At 39.6% G+C, this 21,701-nt stretch overlaps 1 protein-coding gene across 1 annotated transcript in view; it reads right to left on the minus strand.

The window, feature by feature from the left end:
* Positions 1-4,448: 4,448 nt before the first annotated feature.
* LOC130245403 (aromatase) overlaps positions 4,449-21,701 on the minus strand; it is a 29,269-nt gene continuing 12,016 nt past the window's right edge. Inside the window, exons 4-9 of the mRNA XM_056478065.1 lie at positions 19,990-20,166; positions 17,627-17,741; positions 15,121-15,232; positions 14,817-14,979; positions 13,240-13,481; positions 4,449-4,841 (exon numbers count right to left, since the gene is read on the minus strand). Of these exons, the coding sequence (XP_056334040.1) occupies positions 4,608-4,841; positions 13,240-13,481; positions 14,817-14,979; positions 15,121-15,232; positions 17,627-17,741; positions 19,990-20,166 (1,043 nt within the window). The 3' untranslated portion in view covers positions 4,449-4,607. The remainder of the gene's footprint in view (positions 4,842-13,239; positions 13,482-14,816; positions 14,980-15,120; positions 15,233-17,626; positions 17,742-19,989; positions 20,167-21,701) is intronic.

The raw sequence follows: 21,701 nt of genomic DNA on the forward strand, positions 1-21,701 counted from the left end.
TCTCATTTATATTAAGTTATATTAAGTGGCTGAATGTATTACAACAGTGTTTTTAAAAGACTAAACACTTAATTGATATAGTGTACAACCAAGCACATGTGGTCAGAACACCTGAATTGCAGGTAATGAAGTATAAAGCAGGTGACGCGGTAGCGCAGTAGGTAGCGCTGTCGCCTCACAGCAAGACGGTCGCTGGTTCGTGCCTCGGCTGGGTCAGTTGGCGTTTCTGTGTATATAAATTATAAAATGCTGTTGTTCTATTGGAAGTTTCATTTCAAAATGGTTGCCACACCATCTAGTGGCTATTTCCTAAATCACACAAGAGTGTCGCCTCTTGGTGATTCTATGCTCTTTGAGAAACCTATGTGTGTTGTCACAGATACTACGTCCACATTTTTTACAGATGACCTCCTTTTCCCAGGTAAGTGAAATTCTTATTTTTGAAAACTCTTGAACAGTTATCTGAAATGTTGTCGTACAGTGTTATGCCTGTATTTCATAAATAGCATTTACTAATATAGACCATATTTGAAGTATTTGGATGTAATTCGCATTTTCCTCCTCTAGAAAAAAACGTAATAAGAACAATGCTTAGTGGCTCAATGTATTACAGCGGTGTTTTTAAAAGTCTTAACACTTTATTGATTTAGTACACAACCAATCACATGTGGTCAGAACACAAACGAATTGCAAGTAATGAAGTGTAAAGTGTTCAACAAAACAATGCAAATACTAGCAGGCATCTCTAGCTCTGCTTACGTCCCACCTCTTTGCCCATTTTTGGTTACCCACGGTCGGCGTGCGGTTGGCAAACAAAATGGTTGGCCACGCCCACTTGTAGATTAAATTGCGCTCTTCAGAAACCTATGAGTGACGTTACGAATACTACGTTCATATTTTTTACAGTCTATGATATTTACTCACTCTCAGGTGGTTCCAAACCTTTTTGAGTTTATTTCTCAAAAAACACAAAAGTAGATATTTTGAGGAAAGCTGAAAACATGTAACCATTGACGTCCAAAATATTAATACCATGGAAGTGAATGGTTACAGGTTTCTAACATTTTTCAAAATGTCTTCTTTTGTGTTCAACAGAAGAAAGAAACTCATAAAGGTTTGGAACAAGCAAAGGGTGAGTAAATTGACAGAAATTTCATTTTTGAGTGAACTGAGTTTATCTCGACGGTTTTGCATCTGCTCGTGACATATTAAGCAGTAGCGTGTGTGTGTTAGTGTGTTCATGGCCTCTGTGTGATGGCTGACGGCTTTATGGACCCCATATGGAAGAAATGGCCCCTAAAAGCTAATGGACCCTGAGCCCCTTATGATGCCTGCCAGCTACACACACACACACACACACAGGAGCTGTACAAATGGGCTCCGCTGAGCATCTGTTTTGACTCCAACTACTTTTGAGTTCACTGAACTTAGTAAAAACTCAACAGCTCTGAATTCTCTGTCATCTAAATCAAACAGTTGTGAAGTTTGGCGGATTGATTTACAGTACATGCAGCGCTCACAATGGTGTGAGAGTGCCCTCTGCTGCTGAACATCATCAAAAACTAAAGTTAAGGCAAAATTATTAGCTTGTGAAAGTGCAATAAAGTTTACTGTATTTTTAGTCTGTAAAAAGATTCTTTTAGTTTTAGAATAAAATTTCTAATAAATAAATATATAAAATCAAATAATAATAATGATTTGCCTAAATAACCTAACTTCCAGTTAACCCAATTAACATAGTTTTACTTTTAGTTTGGCTGGAATAAAAAAAATATAATATAAAATAAAATAATAATAATGACTTTCGTTAACCTGATATAGTTAAGCTTTTAAATTGGATTTTTATTCTAGGATCTTGTAAAGATAAAATACAAATAAGACAATAATAAAATAGGACAAAAGACAAAAAAGCCAAAACTGGATCTAATCTAATATAAAAACCTAAGATCACAGTCCGAAAATGAGTACGCCCAAATTAAAATAAAGAAAATTATTAAATAAAATTTCAATAAATAGAAAAAGTCAAGAGAAGCATAAAAATAAATTTTGTTGAATTTTTGTTTATAGTTTTTAAAATGTATTTAAATGTATTATCTTTCTATTTCTAAGGCTTTAGGTGACCAAACTGGTATTTTAATGACTTTAATATAACTTGTTTAATAAATCTGTTTTGTTTAAATGCACCAAATAGTATTGGCTAAAATATATTTAGAGTAATCTAAATATAATATAAATATTCATTTTTAAAAGGGGGTCTACTCATTTATGCTGAGCACTGTATGTATTATGTATAATCATGAATTGTTAAAATAAATAAAATAATAATTAATAATAATTTAGGAAGCATTAAAGGTGCTCTATGTAAGTTTTTGACTCTTATAAAGCATAGAAATACCATAATATGTTTGCAGATATTTAAGAAACATTCTAAGTGAACATTCTTTGGTTTGTGGTGTTAGCAACTGTACTTTAGACCGGGTTTGAGGATGTTGTGGCGATTAGATACTAAACCTAAGTTGGCGACTGGGTGTTACAGATTGGGAGCGAATTACTAGTGGGTTTGGGGGGATTGACCCACTTAATCAACGCTTGATTCCCCCCGAAGGACATCAAAACAACATTATGTAAAGGGAGTCAGCTCTTTAATACTGAGAAATAATTTGCTCTGCTTTGTCTTTTAAATAATAATGTTAATAATTAAAATTAATATTAAAAAAATTAATAATAGAATTGTACATTTGACCACCCCATAATGGTTTGTACCACTGTGAATGCATAATAACACCAATCAGTCTGCGAGGAAAAAACTCATTCAACAGTCTGAAACCGGTAAATCTAGAGTACTGAGACAACATAACTGTTCACAAGACTATTTTCTTGTAAAATAGCTGTTTGCTGATGCATAGTTTAACTTACAGTAACTTTAGAAGTATCTAATAAGATACTGTTGGTCAGAATACACAAAATGTCCCACAAAATACTGAAAACTTAAATACATTTTATTAATAAATTAGATTTAATTTAAATAAATACATTTAATTAACTGAAGCATGTATTACAAAAACATTACAGAAAAAGTCCCCCCCCCCCCCCCCCCCCCAATCGTCAATAAATAATTCATACCCAGGTTACAGATGGAGGAATTATGGTTTTGGTATGGTTTTATTTAGTTTTTCGGGAGAAATAACAAAACAGGAGGGTGTCTGAATTACAGGAGACTCCTGGCAAAAACAGGAGTGTTGGCAGGTATGGGTGAACATGAGGTGATCATTGTCAGTGTATCCTGTTGTTCAGCTGCAAGAAATAGAAGCTGTTTCTAAATTATAAGTTTCAGTTGTTGGTTAGATCAAAAGCTCCTTTTAATACGAAAAAATATTCCTTCTATAATGTGCCATTGCTTTTATTTAGAACACGACTTAAATCAGCCAATAGTCAAGCACACTCCTGTAAATGTCATCAATACTGCATCTTTAAACAATTCCAAAAATTACAAAATGGATGAACAGGTTAAATACGAACATTTTCAAATACTGTTTTGTCTATAAAATGTATTTTTAAAACACTATATATTTTTAAAAACATATTTATAATATGTTTGTAGTTCTTTGTTATCATACAATATATGTAGGGAATAGGGATATTATAGTAAGTATACAAAAACTGATACAATAGCATAAAATCAAAAATCCCATTTTAAATTAGTTTAACTTGAAAATACTTAAATAATTCATTCAATCATTCATTTTCCTTTGGCTTCATGCAAACATGCAAACTAGGTATTAGCCTAGTGATTAGCGTTGCCTGGTTTTCTCCAGATGTAATGCCTGGAATTCACTCCAAAGAGTTCAATTTAGTCTCATCTGACCAGAGAATTTTGTTTCTTATGGCCTGAGAGTCCTTCAGATGCCTTTTGGCAAATTCCAGGCGGGGAGTGGCTTCCGTCTGGCCACTCCACCATACAGACCCAATTGTTGGTTAGCTGCACAGATGGTTGTCCTTCTGTAAGGTTCTCCTCTCCCCACAGAAGATTGCAGGAGCTCAGACACTGTGACCATCGGGTTATTGATCACCTCCCTGACCCTTCTCTCCTGATCACTCAGCTTAGATGGCTGGCCAGCTTTAGGAATGTTCTGGTGGGTCCAAATATCTTGCACTTAAGGATGATGGAGGCCACTGTGCTCATTGGAACTTTCAGAGTAGCAGAAATTTTTATATAATAATAATTCAAACTATTAGTTAAAAACTCTAGTTTACATCAAAATATTAATGATTTGTATCTGGTTGTTTTCCATAACTTTGTTTTGCACATTTTTAAAACTACAATCAAATGAACACAAAAAGTAACAGTTAAAAGTCACAATTAACAACAATTGAAAACACAAAACATCATGTTTTAATACTTTTATTAACAATAAAAAAGGTAACAGAAATTAACAGACAGTCACAATATTATACATTATAATAGTTACAGAAATGAAGAAACAGGCACGATATCATACATTATACCAATAGTTACATTACATTCCCAATAAAGTACACATTTCAACAAATATCCAGAAGCAGTGGATAAATATGTAATGGCGAGTGTGTGTATGTATATGTGTTGTTCAGAGAGTGTTTCTGAGGATGAGCTGCACGCTGAGGCTGGACGGCTCCTCCACCGGCTGCTGTGACAGGTTGTTGGTTTGTGGGATGTTTTCTACGGTACAGGCCTTCACGGGACACACGGAGAAACGAGACAGCAGAGTCACAAGAATAGACTTCATCATGACCATGGCGATGTGCTTCCCCACACATGATCGAGGACCCGATCCGAACGGCTGGAAGAAACGGCTTGGCACCTTCACAGAGAATGTGAAAATGGATTAGTTAAGACATTAATTATTAGTTAATGCATTAAATGATTTTGCCTCACACATGTGAGTGGGCGTGACAAACCACCTGTCATTTTAATCGACACTTGCACCCATTTTGTTCATTTGCATCAGACACTTTCTTACTATCACTCAACATCTCAAAAAAGAAAAAATGAATGAATTCATTCATTCATTTTCTTTTCCCTTTATTAATCTGGGGTCGCCAGAGTGGAATGAACCTCCAACTTATCCAGCATATGTTTTACACAGCGGATGCCCTTCCAGCCGCAACCCATCACAGGGAAACATCCATACACACTCATTAACACACACACACTACAGTCTATTTAGTTTACCCAATTCATGCATGTCTTTGGACTTGTTGGGTAAACCGAAGCACCCGGAGGAAATGCACACGAACACGGGGAGAACATACAAACTCCACACAGAAATGCCAACTGACCCAGCCAAGGCTCGAATCAGCAACCTTCTTGCTGTGAGGTGATTGTGCTACCCACTGCCCCACCGTGACACCTCATAGGTGAATTGAATAAACTAAATTGGCTATAATGTATGTGTGCGCGCGCATGTGAGAGTGTATGGGTGTTTCCCGGTACTGGGTTGCAGCTGGAAGGGCATCTGCTGTGTAAAACATATGCTGGATAAGTTGGCAGTTCATTCCGCTGTGGCAACCCCAGATTAATAAAGGGACTAAGCTGAAAAGAAAATGAATGAATGAATAGATGTCCATTTATGAAGTGAGCTTCACACAGGCGAGTGGGTGTGACAAACCACCTGTAGAAAACACACACTTTCATCTCTTTGTCATTTTAACTGACACTTGCACTAGTTTTGCACTTTTGCACCAGACACTCTTATGATCACTCAACATCTCGAAAAAATAAAAAAACATTGTTAATGTATGAAGTGAGCTTCGCAGAGGTGAGTGGGCCTAACAAACCATATGTAGAAACAATCCTCTCTCTAAATTCACTGAGCACAAACAGTTCCTTTTGCATAATTGGCACTTCTTGTGTGTGTTGCCTGTTCTTGTTGAATTACTGAATGCTTGTGTGTGTGTGTGCGTGTGTGCGTGTGTGTGTGTGTGTGTGTGTTGTTATCTCTGAAGTAATATATCAATTAATTTATTAATCCATTTTCCTTTGGTTTAGTCCATTAATTCATCAGGGGTTGCCACATGTTACGGAAGCAGACGGACAAACAAGGGGAGTAAGTATAAATGAGGTTTATTACAACAGCAGAGTAATGTGGATAATGATTGAGAGTTGAAATGGAGTTTGGATGAACTGATGATTCTCTTTGCCAGGTGGGATGACAGACACAGAAGGATGACCGAATGCACACACCAGAGGACTTGCGGGGAAGACAGACTGACGAGACACAACGTTGACAGGACAACTGGAACACTGGACAGACTGGAATGAAAACAGAGATAAGGTAAGTATATTTGCTGAGATCGTAGGGAAGTGAAACCTAGGAAGTGGTTCACTCAGAGTCCGCTTCGTAGGAACGAGACCGGACAATGAGTGAAGTGAGGTGTGTGCTTATATAGTGAATGGGAGTGATTGGGTGCAGCTGTGCGTGGTTAAAACTCAGGTGAAGGTGCTCGATGCGTGATGTTGGTGGAAGAGCCTGGCCAATCCGTGACATTACCCCCCTCCCCAGGGCCCGCTCCTGAGGGCCTGAACCTCCGACGTCGTGGTGGTCTACCTCGTCCTCGAGGTGCTGGAAATTCTGGGTGATTGGAGTGGAACTCTTCCATAAGTGCGGGATCTAATATATCGGATCTGGGGACCCATGACCTTTCTTCTGGACCGTATCCTTCCCAGTCGACGAGGTATTCAAGCTGACCACCACGACGCCGGGACCGTAGGATGTCCTTGACCTGGTAGATGGCCCCTTCTTCTAACATCAGTGGGGGAGGAGGTTCCTCTTCATGGCCAGGCTCTGTGGAGGGAATCAGAGGATCGTGAAAGGGTTTTAGGAGGGACACGTGGAATGTGGGGTGGATTCTGTACTGTGGTGGTAACTGTAACTTGTATGTGACGGGGTTGACCTGTTCCAGGATGGTGAAGGGACCAACAAATCTGGGACTTAATTTTCGGGAGGGCAGTCGCAAACGGATATCTCTGGTGGAGAGCCAGACCTTCTGTCCTGGAGTATAGATGGGGCCTGGAATCCTCCTCTTATCAGATACCTCCTTTGTTCTGCGTACTGCCCTCTGGAGATGGTGATGAGCATCGTCCCAGACTCTCTCGCTCTCCCGGAACCAGTAATCCACTGCGGGGACATCAGATGGTGCGCCATCCCAGGGGAAGAGTGGAGGTTGGAACCCTAAGATGCACTGGAATGGCGTGAGTCCGGTGGTAGGTTGCCGCAGGGAATTCTGGGCGTATTCCGCCCAGCCCAGAAACTGGCTCCAGGAGTTTTGGTGACCGTGACAGAAGGTCCGGAGGAACCGCCCCACTTCCTGAATTTTCCTCTCTGTCTGGCCGTTGGTTTGGGGGTGATAGCCAGACGAGAGGCTTACGGTCACACCTAGGAGTCTGAAGAATGCTTTCCATAGTCTGGATATAAATTGGGGTCCTCGGTCCGAGACTATATCCTCTGGTAACCCAAAATTTCGAAAGACGTGGTTGAACAGGTTTTCGGCGGTCTCTAGGGCTGTGGGTAGACCTTTCAAAGGAATCAAACGACAGAATTTAGAGAATCGATCTATGATGACTAGAATGCAGGTGTTACCTTCAGACAATGGGAGGTCTGTCATGAAGTCAACTCCTAGGTGTGACCAGGGGCGGTTTGGGATGGGCAAGGGATGGAGTTTACCAGCAGGTAGATGGCGAGGACTCTTCGACATAGCGCATTCTCTGCAGCCTTGGACGTATCTTCTCACATCCCTCGCCATGTTCGGCCACCAAAAGCGTTGGATAGCAGCGAGAGGGTGTTGTTGGCCCCAGGATGTCCTGTGCCCAGAGATGTATGGCTGGAATGAATGAGATCTACCCGTTGGTTTTCAGGGATGAAGCGTCGATTGGGGGGACAGCCCGGCGGAGTTCTGGATTCTGGAGTGGCGTTTACTGTAGGAGCGGACCATTGGATGGGACAGATAGTGATCTGATCGGGAAGGATCTTGGCCGGTGTCTCAATAATTTCATGCTGGTCGTGAATTCTGGAAAGTGCGTCTGCTCGGATATTCTTTGAACCTGGTCGATATGAGATAGAGAACTGAAACCTGGAGAAGAACAATGACCAACGGGCCTGACGAGGACAGAGTCTTTTAGCATCTTTTAGGTATTGGAGATTTTTATGATCTGTGATCACCTGGAACGAATGTTTGGCCCCCTCCAACCAGTGTCGCCACTCCTCCAGGGCGAGCTTGATGGCCAGAAGTTCTCGATTTCCGATGTCATAGTTCCTTTCCGCCGGGCTGAGCTTCCGGGAGAAATAGGCACATGGATGGAGTAATGAAGGAGTACCGTGGTACTGGGACAGGATGGCTCCCACTCCGGTGGTCGATGCATCCACTTCGACCACAAACGGCAAGTCAGGATCAGGATGAGTCAGCAGTGGGGCTTGAGTGAAGGATTCTTTTAGGTTTTGGAAGGCTGCGGCGGCTTCGGGAGGCCAGGGTAGTGCTTTGGGTTTATTTTTCAACAGGTTGGTGAGCGGAGCGGTGATGAGACTGTAATTCTGGATGAAACGTCGGTAGAAATTAGCAAATCCTAGGAAACGTTGGAGTTCCTTTATGGTCTTTGGTTCGGGCCAGGAGATGACGGAAGTGACCTTCCCCTCGTCCATACGAACCCCTCTTTGTTCGATGATGTACCCCAAGAACTGAACAGATGGTGAATGGAAGGAGCATTTTTCAGCCTTGAGGTACAGGCGGTGTTTCCTGAGGGTTTTCAGGACCTCCGCAACGTGGTGGCGATGTTCGGCCTCACTCCGGGAGTAAATCAGGATATCATCTATGTATACAATGACGAAGAGATGGAGGAACTCCCGGAGAACTTTGTGGATGAAGTTTTGGAATACGGAGGGGGCGTTAACCAGACCATAGGGCATGACCAGGTACTCGTAGTGTCCAGTAGGGGTCACAAACCCAGTCTTCCACTCGTCCCCCTCACGTATTCTCACCAGGTTATAGGCGCTGCGGAGGTCCAACTTGGTGAAAATTTTGGCGGATCTGAGTTGTTCCAGGGCCGTAGGGACGAGAGGAAGGGGATACCGGAACTTGACTGTACCTTGATTTAGGGTTCTGTAATCGATACATGGCCGCAGCCCTCCATCCTTCTTAGCCACGAAGAAGAAACTTGAGGCAGCAGGTGACGTGGATGGACGGATATACCCCTGACTCAGAGCCTCATGGATGTACTCCTCCATTGCCTTGGTCTCCGGAAGGGACAACGGGTAGATCCTACCTCTGGGCATAGGAGCATCTGGAAGCAGGTCTATGGCGCAGTCCCATGGCCGATGTGGAGGTAGCTGGGAAGCTCTCTTGGGGCAAAATACATCCTCGTATGAGGAGTAGATCTTCGGGATCTGAATGGATATTTTCTCGACAGGACTTTCGACAGACGTGACGTAGACGGTAAGGGGTCTTTGAATTTGTAAGGGTAGATCGGGAAAACAGCTGGATCTGCATTCTTCTCCCCATCTCTTAATCTCTCCTGTGCCCCAAGAGAGGATGGGATCGTGCTTCACCAGCCACGGGCGCCCTAAGATGATATCCATCGATGCACCCTCCAGAACCAGAAATTGAATCTCCTCTTTGTGGAGCAGTCCTACTTGGAGATTGACGGGTTCACATTTTCGATGGATACGTGCCTGAGAATGGATATCGTTGGTTATGGGCTGAATCTGGTAGACGTGCGTCGAGGCTTCGGTGTTAAGCTGTAGTCGGCGACAGAGGGCGTGCGAGATGAAATTTCCTGCTGACCCGGAGTCGATGAGGGCTGTGACTGAAACTGAGACAGAAGGGGTAGTTAACTGGACATTAGTGGTGAGAGGATGCATTTTTTCAATGGGAGAACTGAACAAACTCACCACAGAGCGTACTGGACGAATGGGACAGTCCAGCCTGACATGTCCTTTGGCACCACAGTACATGCACAGACCCCGGGTCAGCCTCCTCTGTCGCTCGGTGATTGTGAGTCTACCAGATTCTATGATCATGGGTTCTGGTTCTGGAGGGACGGCTGGCGAACGGAGGAGTGCTTGTGATACTGGTGGAGGATCATGCTGGTAGACCCTCAGACGATCGGAACAGCGTAGAGAGTGTTGGATAAATTTCTCCAATCCCATCGTATCGTCGAGGGCGGCCAGCTGTAACCGGAGGCTGGGCTCTAGTCCGAGCCGGTAGGTTGTGAGGAGAGATCGCTCATTCCATCCGCTAGCAGCAGCCAGAGTTCGGAACCTGAGAGCATAATCCTGAGTGGACATGGCTCCCTGTTTGAGATGGTATAATTGTTCTCCAGCTGCTACTTCAGCATCCGCGCGACCAAAAACCTCCTTGAAATACTGGGTGAATGACTGAATGGAATTTGTTACCGGCCCAGACTGTTGCCAGATGGTTTCAGCCCACCGAAGAGCCGACCCAGAGAGAAGGGAGATGATGAATGCGATTTTGGACCGATCTGTAGGGTATAACTCGGGTTGCATAGTGAATACCAGAGAACATTGTAGGAGAAATCCATTGCACTCCTCCGCCCCGCCAGAGTAGGGCGCTGGTCGAGCCATGGGACTGGATGAGTGGGTGGACGGTGAAGAAGTGCTCGGTGCTGGTGGTGCTTCGGGAAGTGGAGCAGATGGTAGTAGCACTCTCTTCAATGAATCCACCAACTCCTGAAGGGGATCGTGAGTGCTCATGCTGTTGGTAGTTGAGGGTCCGGTCTTCTGTTACGGAAGCAGACGGACAAACAAGGGGAGTAAGTATAAATGAGGTTTATTACAACAGCAGAGTAATGTGGATAATGATTGAGAGTTGAAATGGAGTTTGGATGAACTGATGATTCTCTTTGCCAGGTGGGATGACAGACACAGAAGGATGACCGAATGCACACACCAGAGGACTTGCGGGGAAGACAGACTGACGAGACACACAACGTTGACAGGACAACTGGAACACTGGACAGACTGGAATGAAAACAGAGATAAGGTAAGTATATTTGCTGAGATCGTAGGGAAGTGAAACCTAGGAAGTGGTTCACTCAGAGTCCGCTTCGTAGGAACGAGACCGGACAATGAGTGAAGTGAGGTGTGTGCTTATATAGTGAATGGGAGTGATTGGGTGCAGCTGTGCGTGGTTAATACTCAGGTGAAGGTGCTCGATGCGTGATGTTGGTGGAAGAGCCTGGCCAATCCGTGACACCACAGCAGTCTCCACTGTCAAAAGGTACCTAAAAGCGAACCATACCGTACCACTTTTTGGGTACCCTTTGCAAAGGGTACCTAGCAGGACAGAGAAGTGTCACTCGTGCATACACAAGCAGAGCATGAAAACAAAGGAAGCGCCATTTTTAAATACACAGCCGAGACATTACATCGTAATAATATATACATATAATAACAAGCCATGGTCGACACCAGATTAAACAAGCCTTGTCGTTGTCTTGATCTACAGCCACAAAGCCAAGAAAAACTAAATCCGTCATGTCCTGCTTTCATTTTACGAGGCCGTCTAAAAGTGTAAGCGGTTTCACTTTCTCCAGGGAGCTTGCAATCGCTCGAGTGAACGTCTATATTTGAAAGAGCGAACTTCTTAAGCTGATGATAAATACGTGTACATGATTATTGAAGTGCTTCTGCCACTTGATCCTTTTAGAAACGGACCAACGCGAGAGTGAAGCGAAAAAAAACAAAGGAGCAAATGATTTTTGCACCAACCTAAACCATAAACAAAGCCGTGTTTACCCTTGGTTCCCTTTAGGCAGTGGAAACGCAAGCCTGATAAAGGTGACCTGATACCAACCCATACCGTACTGTACCAGTCAGTGGGAAAAGGCCATTTGGGGCCGATCACACTAAACATGCTTTTCGGTTCTGAAAAAATGAGGCGCATCGCGGTGCGCTTTTCATGTCATTAGGCAATGACTGAATCAGCTGCCTATTGTACATGAGTGTTGTTGTTGATATTGGTATAAATTCAATAATTAATAATATTGTGATATTGTGAAGTCATACAGCTCTGGATAACTCAAAACAGTAACCACTAGTCTCTCCTCTATCTTCAAAAATATACATAATCGTCTTGACAACACAAACACTGCTGTCACCTCAACGGAAACCTCGCCTTCATTTGATTGGAGACTGAAACAAACGCGACTGACGTAACACGCTTTTTCCGCTCAGAGTTAACTTTTTTCAACTGCAAGCGCACAGCACGCAAGGGCCAAAACGCTCGCAGTCGTTAGTAAATCATTCAAAAAGCCGCCTCTCAACGCAAAAAGCACTTTCAGTGTGATTGGCCACTTATCCAGCAAATATTTTACACAGCGGATGCCCTTCCAGCTGCAACCCAGTACTGGGAAACATCCATACACACTCATTCACACACATACACTACAGCCAACAATGACTTGTCTTTGGATTGTGAGGGGAAACTGGAGCACCCGGAGGAAACCCCTGGCAACACGGGGACACAGGGGCGGCGCTGACCGGCACGGACCCTTTGACAACCTTTCATGGACAAAGTGAAGGGAGGCATTTGGGGTGGGGTTGTGTGGCAAACGAAAGTGAGGAGCGGGGGTGGGGAGGTTTAGTAGAGGTATTTGGGCTGGGGTTGTGTCGCAAACGAAAGTTAAGAATGCAGGGGGGAGGGGTGAAGGTTGGGGGCTTTAATATCACAGACGATAGTTAAGAGCTTGGGGGGTGGAGGGGGGGAAGGGGATGGGGGTGATTGTGGTTGTTTCGAACCCTATTAATATCTCTAGGGTCCCCAAAACTGTGTGAGCCCTTTGAATCGTCCCAACTTTTCCCAGAGAACATGCAAACTCCACACAGAAGTGCCAACTGTCCCAGCCGGGTCTCGAACCAGCGACCTTCTTGCTGTTAGGTGACAGTGCTAACCACTGAGCCACCGTGTTGCCTAGTGATCTTTTAAATCTACTGTATGGTATTTTACTAAATCACATACATTATTTATGCCAACAAAACTAAATGAAGTAGATATATTTAAGGTAACAGTATTAATATTAGTCCTAATACTTTCTACTTTGCCTTCATTTATTATGCTTTTACAATAGCTTTGATTTGTTTTATTTTATAGTAGTTTTAATTGACTTTCAATAATTTAGTATAGAAAATGCATTCTTGTATTAATTACTATGAAATATGACAAGAAAACAAAATTTTTATGAAGACTCACATTCTTCTGGAAGTTGTCGAGACTGAATTGATTGGGTTTGGAGAAGAATTCGGATCTGTGCATCCGGCCCACATTCAGTATGATATTTGTTCCTTTCTTTACATTGTAGCCCTCGATGACATCATCATCCAGCGCCCGCCGCATGGTGAAGTCCACGACCGGGTGAAAACGTAGAGACTCATTGATAAAACTCTCCAGGATCTGCAGCTTGGACAGATGCAAGTGCTGGAGGTTCTGACCAGCTACAACAAACAACCAGAACAACGTATTGAAATAATTTGATAAAGTAAAACAGTACACAATTAAACTGATCAATTCTAATTCTATAATTCGAATGTTCTGGCAAAGCAACAAAATGTTTTTAAAGTCCACATGAATTAAATTAAAATTAAAATTATTTCAGTATGTTGATGTGCTTCCGACTGAAATGGAATATTGAGTGGGGGGCGGGGCTTCCTTTTCACACTTATTTGCTTTATAGTAAATTAACGATAAGAGGAATATTGTGGCTGAAGCCATCAAACACATTAGAGAAGGACCACTGCTCCAAATGTGGAAGCAAATTGTCAGACTTTGATTGAAGATTACCAAAACTATTTTTTTTTCTCCAGTGGATTATTTGCACAAATTAATTGTGCCTTAAGAATAACAATGGGCGCTCTCAAAATAAAAACTGTACATTTTGATTTCACACTAACTTTAATAATGCAATAACTTTATTTGTAGGGCTGTTAAATGTTTAATTCTGATTGGCTCATGAAAATTATTTTCAGCTGTTATTTTTGGATAAAGGCACAGTTAAATTAGTTTCAGACATTTCTTTCACTTTACAGTTTTATAACACTACACTGAACGATTTAGGTGGCGATCGCTTATTGCATTCAAAAGTGTGTGGAAAACACAATGATTTCTTCACCCATTTTGATGTGCATCTGGGCTCGTGCTCCTTTGCGTCTGCCATTTCTAAGCTACCATTAACCATCATTCCAATTGTGGAAGCATATTGTTAAACTTTGAAAAAAAAAAATCAATGTGTTAATTTATTAACACGGATAAATTTACCTAAAGAATAACAATGTACAACATCAAAATAAAAATTAAGTAAATACATGGACCATGGAAAAGTATGTTCTATATAATATGAATGGATGTGTTCAGCATACATCATGCTGTGTGCGTGTGTTTGTCCGTCTGTGAGAGCGGCACATTAGAGCGGAGCTTATTAATATTCACCACCGACCCAAATATGGTACATTATGGACCTTCTGAGTGTAGAGGTATTTTATAGAGTAATAAATGAACATATAAAACAGTTTCTGGAGATATTTTTCAACTTACCTAAGCCATATATCTACTATGTAGATATCAGAGAACAACAGAATTTATTGAACCAATGCAATACTGTATATAGCACCTTTAAACTGAAGTGTTACACAATGATTTACTAAAAATGTTGATTAATTCATGTCTGACCAGTAGATGGCACTGTACTATTGTAAAGAAATACTACACAGTTGTCGTCACCTTATAAATGAACACACAAAAACACAGAATTAAAAGCAATGTTATGCTCATACCTAAAACCCTGTCCATTTCCTGCAGGATCTTGAACTCGACATCTGGATTTTGCTTAAGTAACAGCAACATGAAGAACAGACTGATGGAGAGAGTGTCTGGAGCAGCGATCACCATCTCCAACACACATTGCCTGACGTTCTCTGCAGTCAGCTCTCCGTGGCTCTAAACACACAGTCAGGTCAGTGATTCTCTTACATGTCTCAGAGATGTACATGTCTTTGTGTGTGTGTGCGTGTGTGTGTGTGTGTGTGTGTGTGTGTGTGTGTGTGTGTGTTTGTTTGAAATACCGCATTTCACATTCACCTGAGCAAATATCAGCTCTGCTGTAAAGTCGAGGTGGTCGAGTTTCTCTGCATGTGCCAGTTGAACTCTCTTCTGCTCGATCAGAGCCGCGATGGCATCTTGCAACTCCTGACTAAAACACACAAACACATGCACACTATACATTAACATTCCTAACGATCATTATGTCATCATTTAGTCACCCTTTTTTTTCAAAAATCCACATGACTTTCATATTTTGAATGAAAATCAAGTATTTCTGCCCTATGTCATGAGGAAATGTAGCTATTTTATGTATTGGCAGAAAAAATTACTTATTTGTATGAATTCAAATTAATTAATTGTACAAAAACAAATGATTTTTAAAAGTAGGCATGTCCCAAAACCTCACCCCTAAACTAAAGCCTCATTGGGGGATGAGCAAATTATATTAAAATGTATGAATGAGATTCATTAATGAGAAATTAGCCACTAATAAAAGTTACAAATTGCTGTGAGGTTGGATATTTCTGTAGCTCCACTGATAATCTGCTAACCCAAAACTGTTAGATCATAAAGAGCTTATATAAATTTATATGTCTTCTGAAGAGGCACAATAACTTTACATGAACCAATTAAAGAAAATTTATTCTAACAATGACTTATTCACACTCTTTTATCAATTTAATTTTCCTGTAGCACACAAAACAGGGCATTCTAAAGAATGACTGAAATAACTGCCCTTGACATCCATAGTAGGAATGAAAATAGTATGGAAGTCAGTGGCTGTGTTTTTTTTTTTTCAGAATTCTTCAGAATGTCTTCCTTTGTGTTCAACAGAAAAAAGAAACTCAAACAGCTTAAACAAATAGAGAATCAGTGAATGATGGCAGCATTTTCATCTTTGGCTGAACTATCTCTTTAATTTTGGAATCAGATTTAATTAAACATATCTTAATTTGTGAAGAAACATAAGTACTTTTCCATTTTTGGGGTGAACTAACCCTTTAACAATAAAAATCATTCATTCATTGAATCATTTTCCTTCAGCGTAGTCCCTTTATTTATCAGGGGTCACCACTGATCCTTACAACATCCATACACACTCATTCACTCATTCAGTTTATTCAATTCACCTATAGTGCATGTTTTTGGACTGTAGGGGAAACCGGAGCACCCAGAGGAAACCCACCCCAACATGGGGAAAACATGCAAACTCCACACAGAAATGCCAACTGACCCAACCAGGGCTTGAACCAGCGACTTTCTTTTGCTGTGAGGTGACCCACTGCGCCACCGCACTGTCAAAATAATTATTATTTGTACTAATTTAAACTAGCCTTTTACTGATAACTAGCACTTATTTTTATTGATTATTGCATCTACATTTTTTTTCTGTCTAAATTAAAATGTCATAAAAAATTAATTCTAAACCAACTCAGACTTTTCATGGCATTTATATACGGCTGCTCTCTGGTGACCTAAAGTGCTGTTATCCTCATTTTGACATTTGGATAAAAGCATTTGCTAAATGATACTCAGTAAATGTACCAAATTACTTAAGTAGTGTTATTAGTAGTAATATATATTACACGTTACTACTGATAAAAATTATTATCATTTAAAAAATAATCATTCATTCTCTTTTCAGCTTAGTCCCTTTATTAATCTGGGGTCGCCACAGAGGAATAAACCGCCAACTTATCCAGCATATGTTTTTACGCAGCGGATGCCTTCCAGCTGCAACCCATCACTGGGAAACAGCCATACATACTCAATCAAACACACACACACTATGGACAATTTAGACTACCCAATTCACCTATACCGCATGTTTTTGGACTTGTGGGGAAACCGGAGCACCCGGAGGAAACCTACGTGAACACGGGGAGAACATATACAGTAAACTCCAGGCAGAAACGCCAGCTGACCCAGCAGAGGCTCAGACCAGCCACCTTCTTGCTGTGAGGTGAATGGGCTACTCACTGCACCACTGTGCATCCCATAATAATCATATATTTTTAAATAATTTTATCATAAAGTATGAATATAGAAATGTTATGTTACTACTATTACATCTACTGCTACTACTAAGGATGCTGATACCTACAACAAAAACAACTACTACTACTACTTCTAAATAAATACTATTGTGGATGTTAATGTTTTTGTTATTTGAGTTTTAAGTGATTATACTCAATTATTTGTAGTTAATTTGATCATAAATGAAATCTATAATATTGCATAATACAGTAAAGGGGGCCTATACAGTAAAGTAGTGTACATTGAATATATTTATACGGGTATTTGAAGGACTCTACTCCATACACATTGCTTCATTCATACAAACACGACTCATAGTGTATGAAGCGACCTTCTTGTGAGGAGAAGTGCTAAGTTAACCACTGAGCCACTGTGCGGGTCTTAGGAGGATTCATTTATGATATTTACAGTAGTGTTACCAGTATTGTGATACTGTATGCCTTCTGTATTCATAAACCACGGTGTTTATAAGCATTTTCAAAATGACGTAATGAACTCAACTCACGCATCTCTCTTGTGCTTCTTGTGCAGCCAGTCCAGTTTGAAGTAGACATCAGGCTTGATTAATACTGTCTGCCAGGTGTCAAAGTATTTATGAATCTTCTGAAGCAGATCGTGCTCTGCAACACAAAAGTTAGACACAAAAAAATTAAATTTATTATTTAACAAATTCATTATTTGATGAGAGAATTCAGGCATCTTTTAAAGGGATAGTTCACCCCAAAATGAAAATATGGTAACACTTTATTTTGATGGTCCATTTGAGTATCAGTAGACTGTCTGCATAATATCTGTTGATGCTGCTCCTTCAACAGACATTTAACTGACTATAAGAAACTTTGCAAGTACATGTCCTACACTAACCCTAACCCCAACCCTAACCCCTACCTAACAGTCGACTTATAATCTAATGAGAATTAGTTGGCACATAGATGCAATATAACGTAAATTCAACAAACAGACCATCAAAATAAAGTGTGACTGAATTTTTTTTCACCCTCAAGTGGTTCCATACATTTATGAGTTTTATTTTCAAAGTTGCACATAAAATAGGTTATTTTGAAAAATGTTGCAAATCTGTAACCATTGACTTCCATAGTAGGAAAGACAAATTCTATGGAGGATAATATTTACAGGTTTACAACATTTTTCAAAACAGCTTCTTTTGTGTTCAACTAAAAAGAGAAACTCAAACAGATTTATGACAAATGAAGGGGAAGTAAATAATGACAGTTTTCAGTTTTAGGTGAATTATCCCTTTAGGAGCATTGTTGATGACTAATGTTAATATCTGTAGAGTATAAATCACTACTGTTAAAAAGTGAATATGATTTGGGTCAATTAAAGGAATAGTTCACTCCAAAATATTAATTCTGTCATTATTTTATTACCTTTAAATTTTTCCAAACCTATTTGAGTTTCTTTCTTCTGTTGAACACAAAAGAAGTTATTTTGAAAAATGCTTGTTGCTGTGATCCCATTGACATCCACAGTAATTTTTTTTCCTACTAAGAATGTTGATGGCAACCAGCAAGCAGCATTTTTCCAAATGTCTTATTTTGTGTTCAAAAGAAGAAAGAAACTCAAAAGGCTTAAAACCACACAAGAAAGAGTAAATGATGAGGTTGTTTTCATTTTTGGGTGAACTATCCCTTAAATTAATCTAAAACATCAAACTATCATCCACTCCAAACCTTTTATTACTACACTGTAAAAAATATTGCTGCCTAATTTGTTTTATCAAATGAAATATTCTAGTCATCTCAACTTGTATCAGTCAAGCTGTCAAAAATATAAATTAAACCTGATTAACTTATTGACATAAGCTAATTTAGCAAAAAAACATTTGTTGTCATGACTTTTTGTCATATACAATTTTTTACAGTGTGGTGTATAACAAGAAAAGCTAGGAAAGTACACTAAAAAAGTATTATAATTCTGTCCTCATTCACTCACCCTAATTTTAAAGGTTGCTGGGGTTAAGTACAATTACTTTCCAGCCTGATATCATGAGGAAACATAAATATTTCATGTATTAACAGAAAAGTAGCTACTTCGTACAAAATCACGAATCTTGAATTGGTTGAACAACCTATAGTATAAATAATTAATGCAAACCCTGTGAGTCACACAACAGTCTGCTTTGTGTTCTGATTGGCTTTACATTAGTAGAATTTACATGAGAATGAGAGAACAATAATATCTGAGGCTCACAGTATGCCCATTTTCATGTACTGATCTTATAGGGCACCTTTAAGTACCAATTCTCACTAACAACTAGTGCTCATTACCGCTCTATTATTAATATATATTTGGTACTTAATATTCTGCATGATCTTAGTCTACATCCCTTTTTCTACCCAATACCTAAACCTACTACCTTAATAACTAATAATAAGCAGCAAATTATACGTTTATTGAGACAAAAGTCATAGTTAAAAGGAGGCATCCACCCAAACCCCAACCATATTTCCTATTGTCATAAGGGGATGAACTAATCATACTAAAATGTATGTCAAATAGCTACTAATCAATTAAATACAATAGCTATTAGCTACTAAATCAAAAGGTTACGAATTGCCATGAGATTGTGATGTGACAGACTAGGAATGCTTTTTCTGAAATTATTCCTATATTTATATGCTAATAATTTTTTTAAATACATATCACACAGTTTAGAAAAAGAAAACATGAGGGTGAATAAATAATAACCGCATATTGAGTGAACTATCCTTTTATATCAGATTTCCAAATGTATGACCGTTACTGGGTTAAATCACAAACATCATACATAAACATAGTGGCTTCAGTGTCTTTATGTCTTTCCAAGCTGATTTATGTTGATGTCAAGTGTTTCTCTGGACTGACCATTGAGCGGGACTCCTAGAAACAGTCTGTTGGAAACGTCCACCACGATGCACCGCAGTAAATTGAGGATATCCAACTGTCCTCGAGCATCCGTCAGCTGAGACAGATCGTCCAGGTGTGAGTTTGTGGATGAGGTGCAGATCTCCAGAGTCCTCTGAAGCCCTGGACCTGTGAGAGCTGAAACACACCACAAATACAACAAGATGAACTCAAGAGATTTAAAATTATTGAGGATATTTGAGAAACTGTATACAGTGTTTTTCGCTAACATTGGTCCCCTTGGCAAATCTGAGCAATCATTATTGTGTAAACTTTTGATCTTTTGCTGAAAATTTGAACAATGTAACAAAAAAAAAAAACAGAATAGTTTTATATACAGCTAAAGGCAAAATAATTAGCCCTCCTGTGAAATTTTGTTGTTTTAGACACACACATATATATATATATATATATATATATATATATATATATATATATATATATATAAATATATATTACAAGTGCCATTTAGCAGAGAGAAGCTTTTGTCAAAACATTTTCAAACATTGCAGTTTCAATAATTGCTTCCTAATTTATTTTATTTTTGCTATGATGACAGCACATATTTTACTAGCTATTTTGCAAGAGACCAGTTTTATTCAGCTTTAGGTGCAGTTTAAGGGCTTAACTAGGTTCATTGGGTTAACTAGGCAGGTTAGGGTACATAGACAAGTCATTGGACTAAAGTGGTTTGTTCTGTAGTCAACTGAAAAAAAAAAACATATAAATTAGGATGATGATAATAATATTGACTTTTCAAAAGTTAAATAAATTTTAAATAAATAAATAAATGGTTAAGGTTATGGTTATTAAAAAAGTTAAATAAATAATAAGACTTTCTCCAAAAAAAAAAAGAAATTGTGTAAATGTTCCTTTCTCTGTTAAATTGAAAAGGAATGAACAATTCACAGGAGGGCTAATGATTTTGCCTTCAACTGTATTTGTTTAAATTTGAACAACAATTTGAATTCAAAAGTTGGAACATTTTTTTAAAAAGTGTATTCTAGTTGATATTAAAGATTAAATTATTCAACCTGTTTGGCCCATGAAAATATGAGAAAGCACAAAGGTCAAACTCCCTCACTCACTCATTCATCACTTTGGGTAAAACCAAAGAACAGATGATATGCAGAAAAATGATGTTAAGCATTACAACATGCAAAATGGCTGTGGGGAAATATTAAAACAACACTGAAAAGCCCAACTCCGCCATCAGGACAATAATTATGAACTTCAGACCAACTGCAAGTTTTAGGGCTTAGTTTAAAACAGGATTTTTTCTTCCCCAAAGCACTGTGAGGAGGATGGTTTGAGTGGCCAAAAATCTAAAAAGAATAAATTTACAGACAAAATTAATATATACAAAATAAATAACAGCTAGAGAACTACAGAAGTTAGTTAAGCCTTTGGGACACAAAGCCTCCAAAACTACAATCTAACATCAACACAAATAGTTTTAAAGGGTTTGAAAAATAAATAAAATATATTTTAAAACAAATTTCGAGAGTATCTTGTGCTTATGATTGATCTCGGCTGGTCCTGCATTAGCCAATTCATGATTCACCAATCAGTCAATTTCTAAGTCACTATAAATAACTAAAGTGTCATACCACAGTCTTTGGTCTTTTTGAAGAATCTCCCCTTCCACCCCTACTCCTCCTCCTTTTCTACAT

This window comes from Danio aesculapii, chromosome 18 (assembly GCF_903798145.1).
Source record: "Danio aesculapii chromosome 18, fDanAes4.1, whole genome shotgun sequence".
Classification (NCBI taxonomy): Eukaryota; Metazoa; Chordata; class Actinopteri; order Cypriniformes; family Danionidae; genus Danio; species Danio aesculapii.